This window comes from Setaria italica, chromosome VI (assembly GCF_000263155.2).
Source record: "Setaria italica strain Yugu1 chromosome VI, Setaria_italica_v2.0, whole genome shotgun sequence".
NCBI lineage: Eukaryota > Viridiplantae > Streptophyta > Magnoliopsida > Poales > Poaceae > Setaria > Setaria italica.
Window position 1 is genome coordinate 32,557,683 of NC_028455.1, and position 11,173 is coordinate 32,568,855.

The 11,173-nt window shown below is 44.9% G+C and overlaps 2 protein-coding genes across 2 annotated transcripts; one reads left to right on the top strand and one right to left on the bottom strand.

The window, feature by feature from the left end:
- Positions 1-1,824: 1,824 nt before the first annotated feature.
- Positions 1,825-3,536, bottom strand: LOC101782877. Its single transcript, XM_022827789.1, has 3 exons — positions 3,428-3,536; positions 3,262-3,330; positions 1,825-2,936 (listed from the first exon to the last, which is right to left on the bottom strand). Exons 1-3 carry the CDS (start codon positions 3,534-3,536, stop codon positions 1,825-1,827), a joined length of 1,290 nt encoding a protein of 429 aa, XP_022683524.1.
- A 3,903-nt stretch (positions 3,537-7,439) lies between these two features.
- On the top strand, positions 7,440-10,247 carry LOC101775457 (non-structural maintenance of chromosomes element 4 homolog B). Its single transcript, XM_004974782.2, has 7 exons — positions 7,440-7,691; positions 7,827-7,898; positions 8,293-8,536; positions 8,645-8,729; positions 9,160-9,382; positions 9,473-9,564; positions 9,703-10,247. Exons 1-7 carry the CDS (start codon positions 7,511-7,513, stop codon positions 9,958-9,960), a joined length of 1,155 nt encoding a protein of 384 aa, XP_004974839.1. The 5' UTR covers positions 7,440-7,510; the 3' UTR covers positions 9,961-10,247.
- Positions 10,248-11,173: the final 926 nt, after the last annotated feature.

Genomic DNA, 11,173 nt, shown 5'->3' on the forward strand with positions numbered 1-11,173 from the left:
GCAGTCGAGTAGGCGTCCCGGGAGTCGGGAGTGATAATTTGGATGTGACGTAGGCTTGGTGGAGGCTATTCACGCGTGGACATCGGTGAGTCATAATTAGTTCATGATTTGACAAAGTGGTGCTACAGTAACCATTTGCTAATGATGGATTAATTAGGCTTAATAGATTCGTCTCGCGAATTAGACTCCATCTGTGCAATTAGTTTTGTAATTAGATCATGTTTAGTCCTCCTAATTAGCATCCGAACATCCGATGTGACACTGCTAAAGTTTAGCACCTGGTATCCAGACACCCCCTAAATCCTTGTACATGCTTCATCATGACATGTGAGGTGTAACAAAAAAAAATATATACTACCATAAACACTTTCTCGCCTCCGTTCAACCAAAAGTACAAGCTGGATATATATTCTAGACTAGAGGTATAAAATTCGGTGTTCAGTACTCCCTCCGTACTCAAAAAAGTCGACGTTCTGGGCCTTTGGCCCGTTTTTACAAAGCTTGACGTTGTGCCATGGCAAGGTGAACTTTGGACTGGATTGCCCCTAGCCGACGCCGCCCGTTCGCTTCGATTGCCCGTCCGGCCGTCCGCCCGTCTTCACTCCCCATTAATTGCGTCGCCTCGATTCACGCTGGCAGCTGGCTTCAGCACGCTCGCCACTCCTTCATTTGCCTCAGCACGATCTCCCATAGCACGCTCGCTCCTTCATCTTCCTCTCCACGCTCAACTCGCTATTAGAGTTCGTTGCTGTTCCTTGCCGCCACGAATGGATCACTCGCGCCGCACGCTCGCCATGACGCTCGCCACACGCTCGCCGGAAGCGCGCCGCGCGCTCGCCGCTCGCTCGCCTGTACGCTCGTCGCAGGGCGCTCGCCGCGTGCTCGCCGCTCGCCGCACGCTCGCCGCTCGTCGCGCGCTCGCCGTCGCGGCCTCGTCGGAGTCCGTTGTGGAGGAGGTGCTCGCCGTCGCGGCCTCGTCGGTGTTCGCGGACTCGGATGAGACGTTCGCGGACGTCGAAGAGGTGCCGGACTCCGTCGAGCAGGTCGCGGCCTCGTCGGTGTTCGCGGACTCGGATGAGACGTTCGCGGACGTCGAAGAGGTGCCGGACTCCGTCGACATGGTTGCAGACTCAGTCGACATGGTGCCCGACTCCGTTGAGCCTGACTCCGTCGAGTCTCTATGCCCTCGCTGTGGCACGTTCCACGCTGGCGGTGTCTTCGGAGAAGCTTGCTACCAAGCTCGCCGGAACGCACGCAGGTGTGGCCGTTGTGGACTTCTACACGAAGATTACGATATGCCAGTAAAGTGGTTCCATCTAATGGACAAATTCGATTGCGAGTTCTATATTCCTGATGTGGCCAAACTTGAAATGGATGGTACTAGAATCAAGTTGACTGATGACGTTTTGAAGAAGGTGGAAGAGCATATTAAGAAGCAGCAAACAAAGAGCACTAAGGTACAGTACAGCATCTCTCAATTTGGCCATTGCAAACCTAAGATACACTCATCTAATAATTTGCATAAACTTGCATCTTCTAATTTGTTACAGGAAGACTAGCAAGTGATTCGGCTAGCAATGAAGCTTCACAAGGGATTTGCAATGGCAGCCTCTTTTCCCTCTCTAGTGCTTGTTTGTTCATGTGAGGAATCTTGATTTTGTTGCAACCTTTTACCTTCATTGCTTCCTTCAAAACAGTTTGTAGTGTGACAAAGATCCTATTTGCTTTCTTTGGACAGTACTCCAAAAATGCCTACAAAAAACAGATTGTAGTGAGTAGAGTACTTTAGTTGTTCAAGATCAATTTAATCAATCGAATGGATGATCATTTACCTCTTGCACTGCTGGAATTTAGATCTTTAATTGTCTTAGCATCTTTCTTGTATTGAATGGCTTGAATAGCTCGAAAAAACTCCAAATCTAGAATGTTAAAATCTGGAGAATTGGGTGGTTGACATATAAGCCTAATGTCAAACTCATCTTGCTTTGCAACCGCACAAAAATGAGGATCATCATTTTTTAAATGAGATGGAGCATTATCTTGTTGAATGAATATTGGCTTGTTGACATCTTCTCTTGGCCACTTTGCTCTAATTGCGGGCAACACTCTATTTATCATGAAATCTCTTATCACATACCTTGTGATTGATTGAATTGGTTTGATTACTTCCTCTCCACGAAGACGGTTGTGGCTTCCTCTAATAGCTTGTTCAAAATTGACTAGTGGAAAGCAACCTATTTTGCCATCAAACACACATACTCCATTTCTAAATCGTGGCCGAGCACATACACATAAGAACATGATCCTAGGGATGTAGTTCTTGTTCTTGCAAAGGCGGTGTGGTTCATCTTCCTCGGGTAGCAAGTAGTACCTCTCTGATTTTTGAGTGAGGTAGAACCACTTCTCATCAATAAACACAAAGTCAAACAAATCCTTGAACTTTGGATCATCAAGCAAACCTTGATCAATCATGTCAATGCACCACTTCAACCTAGTCTTCTTGTTATCATCAGTGAGGTAAGGTTTGATGCTACTAGAGTGGCGCCTAATGAAACCCCTTTTCAAATACCTTTGTATCCTAGATTTGCTAATACCAAGTTTACTAGACACATCTTCTATGGTCATCCTTTGCTTGAGAGGAATATCCCGCAACTTTTCCAAATCTAGAGGGATTGCTTTGCGGCCACTTCTACCTTTCTTTAGATTAGGAACCACGACCGGAATGTTTTGAGAAAGTTGGTTTTTACCTTGCCTCCATATGCGCTGAACTGATCTAATTTTTACTTCAAATTGGTTAGATACAATTGTTGTATCATGGTTGCCTAGTTTCCCATTTTTGCTTCTCATCAACAATGCTTGATACACTTGTTGTCTAACACGATCAGAATAGTCATTCTTCGGTTGGTGTAGTGGAACGGGAGCATCACCATCTTGTTCTAGCAAAACGAAAAAAAAGCTTTTTAATAGTGCAAAGTAGTCACAGCATGATGTAGTTAAAGGAAAAAACTAATCATTTTAATAATGATAACAACAAGTTTATTTACAGTCCAAAGTAGTCACGACATGATGTAATTATAGGGAAAAAAACAATCATTTGCATGGGGTGATGTTCATATAAATGAGAAAGGTTGCCGTGTAGGCACGGCATGACTAGTAAAAAAAACAGCTCCAAATTAGGCACGGCATGACTAGTAAAAAAACAGCTCCAAATTAGGCACGGCATGACTAGTAAAATAAAAAAACAAAGTGAGAGGACTGTACCAGTGAGGTTTTGTACGTAATCAAAGTCAACAGCTCCAAATTCATCTAATGGTAAGTTCAAATCTATTCCTGTTGAAAAGGAAAGACCACACTTAGAAAGGAAAATAATTTGCATGGGGTGCTGTTCATATAAATGAGAAAGAACAAACTGAGAAAGACACATTACCGTGGTTCTCATCTTCCAAAACTGGCTCGTTGAGATCGATGGGAAGGTTGCCGTCGTCATCTTCTTCCAAACGAACGTTTAGATCAAAGACAGGGAAAAAAGCACTCATTGCTCGGTTAAGTGGACAGAGAAGATGGCAAGAATAGATGGTTGAGAAAGAAGGAAAGAGAGGCGTTTAAGCAAGCAAGCAAATGGCGTGGAGAAGAGAGAAAGCAAGTTGCCGCATAAATAAGCCAGTGGCGTGGAGTACAGGCAGCTCAAACGTCGGTCTTCTTATTCCAAACGAGCGCGAACCATCAGCTATCCGAGCGCGCATGCAACAAACGAAAATGAAACAAGTGCCAAACGAAAATGAAACAATTGCCCCGCGCGCATGCAAGATTGCTGTCCGCGCCAAGCAAAAATGCAGGCGCCGAGCAAAACTGCTGTCCGCGCGCGCCACGCAGGGCGAACAGTGCCATGCAGCGGACCATCGCCATGCAAAATGAAGTGGGCAACAAAAAAGGTGGGACAGCCGGGATTCGAACCTGGGGCGCAGCAATGCAGGCTCCACGCACTAGCCAGTTGAGATGGTTAACTTTCTCATACAGAGAGCAAGCGCAACCATATTTATTAGGGGCAAAGAAGGAAAACTAACCCCTAATTAATTACTCCTTGGTTACCACAATCCTGTCCTAAACGTCAGGTTTTTTGGGTATGGAGGGAGTATGCATGTACTTTTCACCGTGTGTTAGCACGAAATAAAGATGAAAATCTTTCTCCCAACGAAACTTTGGGGGTGTTTGGATACCCCAGACTAAACTTTAGCACCTATCATATTGGATGTTTGGATACTAATTATGAGTATTAAACATAGTCTAATTACAAAACTAATTGCACAGATGGAGTCTAATTCACGAGACGAATCTATTAAGGCTAGAGTTTTGTAATTAACTCATGTTTAGTCCTCCTAATTAGCATTCGAATATTCGATATGACCCTGCTAAAGTTTTAGCACCTCATATCCAAACACCCCTAAAGGCACACATCCTCAATTGCTACACAAAACTACTTAGGCCTTGTTTAGTTCACCCCCAAATCCTAACTTTGGCACTATGCAAAAAGAAGATTCCCCATCACATCAAACTTGCAGTACATGCATGGAGTACTGAATGTAGACGAAATCAAAAACTAATTGCACAGTTTTATTGTATTTTGCGAGACGAATCTTTTGAGCCTAATTAGTCAATATTTGGACAATAATTCACAAATACAAACGAAATGCTATAGTGTTGCTACAGTAATTTGGACACCCCAAAGTTGGGCAACTAAACAAGACCTTAAGAGCTAAGGCATGTGTAAATAGCAGTGCCAGTATGCCCACCTTGACCATCGAGCAAACTAGTCCGGCAGGGTGGGTGGATTTTCACTTGCCATAAAAGAGATCAATTACAGTCAAACGAAAAGGACAAAACAGAGGGGATTCCGTGGATAAAACGGAGGAGAGAATAATTCGGCCTTTTGGTAGAGCTTTCTCCTTGTTATGAAATAGCTCTCGTTCGATGAAGCGGTCTTTGTGGTGGGCTTGAAGTCATTTTGAAAAAAAAAAAAGCTTCGGCTGAGTTTTATAAATTGATGAAGATGTAAAATGTCAAATATACCCTTACTCATTTTATTTCGTTGTACCCTCAATTATAATAGATTTTATATAAATAAAAATTAATAAGTACAATCATTGATTAGCCGATGATTAGTGGGGTTTTATACAGTAACACACCATTTCCTTCCTATATCCCGTTCATGTATCCATCTTTTACCCGTCACGTCTCTTTCCTTCCAGGCCTCCCGTTTCTTCTTATTTATCCTTTCTACTCGTCGCTTTCCTCCTCGGCGTCCTTGCTGCCCGTCACTCAATTAGCCCGATGCAGCCTCGCCTACCGTTCTACTCCGGGACCGGTCCCCTGCAGCGCCACTCCGGTTCCTCATGATTCATGCTGCTAGGACACGCAGATCTGAGGTGGGACTACTAGTAGGGATGGCAACGGATCGGGTAAGGCATTTGCTCACCCGACAACATGCCCGACTAGGTTTATTTTACCCGTGCCTGCGAAGCATTTCGAGTAAAATTCTATGCCCGTACCCGTGCTCCCAAGATACCTGACGGGTAATATGTCAACAAAATCATATCAACCACAATGCCATATAAGCAATAAACACAATTCAAAGTTCACGACTGATAATCTATTCATCCACAAAATGATACAAACACGCATAATCTTAGTCACACAAGCCAAATAACCATTCAATATAAGGATTAAATATTATCTAGTAGCCACACACAAGCCAAATAAATATAACGACATATCTTATCCAACCATCTCGCTAGTCATGTATAAACATCACAACATAAATGTTAGAATTTTTTGTTGAGCTTGAACTATATATATATGTAATTGGACCTTGATAAATGGTAATTTACATACTACTTTGGATCTCAGGTAGCTCGATATGTACCCGCGGATAAAGTTTCTTGCCCGCGGGCGAGAATTAATGCTCATACCCTCACCTATCGAGTACGAAACCTGTGGATATCCATATCCGCGGGTACAATTGCCATCCTTTAGGCGGCCGCGAGGCTATGCCTGAGGCCGACGATGCGAGGAAGGCGGCCGGTGGCGCCTGCGCCAGCACCAGCCGTGCGAGGGAATGCCTTGTCTAGGCGGCCGCGACCGAGGAGGACGCTGGCCAGTGCGCTCACGCCGACACCTTTTTGAGACGAGTGGCAATTTCAGTGTAATTTTTCTTAACTCAAGGGGCAGCTTTGTATTAGCAGGTGGGGACGGGGGAGGAGCCGGAAGAAGCCAATTTTTTTAGATTTGCGTCGCTAGTTCATTTTCGGCTCCGGCTCCCTACTAGCTTCGGCAGTGAAGCAATTTTGAGAATGGCCGTTTGGCACGGCCGGTGAAGAAGCTGTTGAAATAATGGGCCTAGCTCATAGTAATTTCAGAATTTCAAATAAATCTTAAAGGCCCATATGGGCAAGAGGTGGAGTGGTGCAAGTCTTTAGTCCCACATTGCTAGTGGAGGGGAGGGATGACCAACTTAAATATGGAAGTTGTCTCCACTCCTCTAAGTTATGTGTGTGGGAAGAGAAGGAGAGCTCCACATGCACGCACTTGCTCGCCACGCCGGGTCGGGCGAAGGGTGTGGGCGCGCGGCACCTGCGTGAATGGTCCGCCGAAATTCGGCCCCTCGCTTTGCGGGGGCGTGGCTTCCTTTTGCCGTTTTATTTTTTTTGGTTACTTGGTCTTTAAGTCAGCGAGATATATGGAATCCTAACCGGCTTAGATCACGATCGCGACGTGAGAATCATGGGCTCTCCTATATATGCGACCTACCGACCTCTAAAAAAAGAGATCTATTCGAGCTAGGTTTTTGCCTCCTCTCGCTGCTGCGCCGCCACCGTAGTCTACTCCATCCCGATTGTCGACGTGCACCGCGATTGGGACAGCAGGTCTCCGGAACCGTCATCTTTAGCGATCCTGCACCGGGAGAGGGCGAATAAGATTTTTGGGAAGCGCTCTGCGCGACTGTTCGATCGCTTCCTCCGCTTCGTCAAGTTTTTCGTCGACTCATTCACCACGGCTCGTCTACCTCTTCATCACTCGGGCGTCACTCGCCGTCGCGAACAACGTTAGGTTGCTGATCGTCGTCGCCTGCTGTACCCGGTAGTCGTCCAGGAGCCGATCTTCATCAAGAAAGAAACGTACGATCTCTTATCTCAAATTATGTCTTCCATACTAGCTATTATGATCTGTTGCAGTCTGATAGCACTGGATAGTATGGTAGAATGTGTGATTCTATTTGCAATGATAGACTTGTCTAGATCTTGCGTAGACATGTCTAATTTAATCTGCTATCTGTTCATCGTATTCATGATTTATTTCTAGATTAAATTAAAACTAAAAGTGCTTATATATCCAACGGAAGCAGTGAACAGTGAAAACCCTCGCCAAACCGCCTCTCCCACCTCTCTTGCCTTCCTCGATTCACGGCTGGTTGCTCCACCGACCGCGGCGAGGTCTGCGCGAGCGCGAGGGAGCAATGCGGGACCGCGCGACGAGCAGTGCCGCGGGGGCCGGGGGTGGCGGCGGCGGCGGCGGCGCGGGAGGGCGGGACCCGGACGACGCCTGGCGGGAGGAGCACGCCGTCGCCTGGGGCCAGAGCACCGTGGAGAGGGCCGCGCTCCGGTCGCAGTACGCCGCCGTCAGGGGCACGATACGTGGTGCGTGCTGCGCCTCCCCTCCCCTGCGATCCCGCGACGGCTCTTCAATCGTGCCGCGCCGCAACTGAACGGCGGCCGTCTCGTGTCTGCTCTGCTCTGGTGTGCGATTACTTACGGGCTTGTGTGTGGTTGCAGAGCTGAAGGATGACCCTGCTCTCGGCAAGTTCGACGCCGCCGTGGACAGGATTGAAATGCTTCATGATAAAGGTGGTTCCTTTCCGGCGCTATTCTCTTCCTTTTCATTTCCCTCGTTGCGTTGTTTCCTTCTTAAGCGCATTGAGATTTTAGTGATGATCATGTAGTACATGTTTAATTGTTTCAAGTTTGGTTGAGTGCTTGGCATCTCTGAATGCCTCACTTTGTATTAATTGGATGCCGAGAACTATGCATTGAAAATGCTCCCTTTTTTGTCCCCCAACAATACTTCAAAAAAGGCAATTTTTTAATCTATCTATTTTAACTCGACATTTCTGACGAAACTGCACAAGTATACCTCAATGTTTTGATCTCCTCAATCGTTTTTTTTCATCTTTCTATTTCCAACTCGATATTTCTAAGGAGGTTGCTCAATGTCCTGATCTGCTTCCTGATCAATTGTCAGTGCAAAGGCCATTGGAGCAGCTTGCAGATGGTGAGGCGTTGCTGGACCTTGCTGATGTTCTGGTGTCATCTACCAAGGCAGAAAATAGAGATGGACCGACCCCATCTGAATTTGTCACAGCCCTGCTCAGGAAATTTGGTGTTACAGACACACCGCTTGACAGTTCTAATGAATCGTTTTCCTGGTCGAGTCTTGGTGGTGCGGTATCAGCATTGTTCATGACAGCTACCGGGTGCCAAACCATGTAATCCCCGTTCCCTTACGCAAAATATTTGTTGCACTGATTGATTTCTTCACAATCTGCAGTTTCATAAATCTGAAATGGTTGTGTAATTCTCCTGTTTTGCGGCAGGAACGGCCCTATGGATCTTGCAATCAAGGAACGTAGGTGTGTTGTTAGAAAACAATCTGAGAGCTTAGGCAGTAGACCTGCAGAGGTGAGATCATCCATTGCTCTTCTTACCAAGTCATGGAGATCAGTAACTTGTTAGAGTTTGTTAGAGATGAAATCAGGGAAAATTCAGCTGCACCCTTGCAAGAGTACCCTTCACAGTTTACATATAGCATCTTAATTTTTGTGTGCCATAACAAATCAGTCGAGGCACCACCTAAAATATGCCTCCTTAATCAATAATCAGAGTGTCTACATATTTCTGAATTTACAAGGCTTATAAATGATTTGTGCCAATATTTTAATCAAATTCCTCAATTCTTCATTAAATGGTCGCATTCACACACCCTCTATCTGCTGACCATAGAATTCATTTTCTATCTTTTTTATTTTCCTGAGTGCCTATGTTGATCATGGAATCATTTTCTTTATTTTTTCTGTCTCCGTCGGGAATGACGTCTTACTTTATTTTCCAGCCTGATGAGTTGCCACCAGACCAAGATGAAAGGAATGACACCGACGAGAACTTGGCTGTCATGTTCCGCCTCCTAATACGTCACAAAAGTGTAAAGCTCGAACATCTCATTTTGAACTGGCGGTCCTTTGCACAGACCGTTGAAAACATATTTGCACTCTCATTTCTGGTGAAGGATGGAAGAGCAGAGATTAATGTGGTTGACAATGGGGACCATTTTGTTGGTAAACGCCTTTTTCTGATGATCCATTCCGCACATCAATATGAATACTGTAAGATGCTGATCAATTCGTGGTTTTACATTCTTACTATAGCTCCAAGGAATGCTCCTACAGCTGGATTGATAGCCTCCAGGAAAGTGACCAACAACCAATTCGTGTTCCGGTTTGATACCAAGGACTGGGAGGTAACCTTCTGGGTCACCAAGCTTGATCTTCCATCTTTACTAGTCATCCGTTATCTCCCATCTATATAATTTGGCTTCCTGCATTTTTTTATTCCATCGAATGCTGTTGATGTTTTGCCATGTTCTACACACTCACAGATAATGAAATACATGGTGAAGCCAGGGGAGCAACTAATGCCTCACAGAAGTAGCTATTGTGGAGGCGAATACAAGAACACACAATCTTATCCTGGTCGTTCTAAGCTGGGTTCTGATTCTGAGCACCTGAAACAAGACGAGTTTGCAAAAGAAGAAGCAATGAAGGAGAACTTGGCTGATCGCTGCTCTGGAGATGACACTCTGAAGAAGAGGAAGAGGCAGCATGTCGCTCGGAGATTGTTTTCTGCAGATGACTAGGAAGTAAGAGCAACCGAGCAAGACGAAACATGCTCGTTGACATAGCAATTTAACACCCTTTTGACGAAACTGGATGCAAAGCAGTTGTAAGCATGATCAGGCAGCTTTTCTTTCCCCTTTTGATCCTGCTAGGAGGGTATGATGCTTTAGGGTTCAGACAAAAAATGTAAATTATTTGCTGTATATAGTGCTAATGTAAGGGCATGATTATATATAAGCCTTGATCCATCGCTCTCTAATTTTACGTGAATGAACAAAAGTGGCAATGCTCTGATATAATATTTAGCAACAGCATCAGGTTGGCTTCTACCTAATGTATTCTGCCTGACCATTTCTGTTGGTTTCCGGAAATGGCATGGGGCCATTGTGTCCATTCAGAAACTGTGCTGTATAAGACAACAATGGATGTCAATGGTTTGCTATTTTTAACAGAAAACATGGGAACGGGTGTGGATGAACCTAGGTGCTCAGCATACAGATCAAAGAGCTACAAACAACATGCCATTCTGGAAATTATCTCGATGCAAATGTGATCAGGATGCTGATCACGGAACAGATGAGAAAGAACTTAAAACTTCAGGCATAAGTGGAAACACCAGAATCTGGAAATCACCAGAAAGAAACCAGACAAAAAAGAAGTGCATCTTGAGGTCAAGTCAACAGTATTTGTACTAAAGCTTTTGTATTGCAAGTTTGCAAACAGATATCCAGAACACGCAGCTAAGGATGGAATGCTTAATGTTACAGTCAGCTGCTCGCCTGCTCCATGACGAACTGAACTCTGCAAAGAATACTGCTGATGACACTGAAGTTGCTGATGAAGCTGTACCTGAACCTGAACCTGAAGAAGCTGATGCCTCGCGTGTTGGGGACCAGACCAAACAGCTGCCGGGTGAAAGCTGCTAGGGACCCAAGCAGGCTTCAAAGCCCATTTCTTAAAAAATAGCCCAATTTGGCAGCCCAAGTAAGTGGGCCCATGACTTCATTCGGATGAACATACGGCTCGATGTATCCGTGAATCTTTTAGCAGTTGTTACCCGTCACTAAACTGGAGTGATTGTGTGAGTTGAACCAGTAAAGTCAAACTTAGTTAATTTTTAAAAATAGCATTTTATAATACTAAATAAATACATTATCAAAATACACCTTATGACAGATGTAACGGAACTAATTTGACTGTTTTTTTATTATTTTATTTTAGAACGGATGGAAT

Coding starts and splice junctions, on each gene's coding strand:
- LOC101782877 (XM_022827789.1), bottom strand. CDS start 3,536: ATGAGTGCTTTTTTCCCTGTCTTTGATCTAAACGTTCGTTTGGAAGAA. Junction 3,331..3,427: donor TTTGGAAGATGAGAACCACG/GTAATGTGTCTT, acceptor CCTTTTCAACAG/GAATAGATTTGAACTTACCA. Junction 2,937..3,261: donor TTACGTACAAAACCTCACTG/GTACAGTCCTCT, acceptor TCGTTTTGCTAG/AACAAGATGGTGATGCTCCC.
- LOC101775457 (XM_004974782.2), top strand. CDS start 7,511: ATGCGGGACCGCGCGACGAGCAGTGCCGCGGGGGCCGGGGGTGGCGGC. Junction 8,730..9,159: donor TAGGCAGTAGACCTGCAGAG/GTGAGATCATCC, acceptor TTTATTTTCCAG/CCTGATGAGTTGCCACCAGA. Junction 9,565..9,702: donor TTGATACCAAGGACTGGGAG/GTAACCTTCTGG, acceptor ACACACTCACAG/ATAATGAAATACATGGTGAA.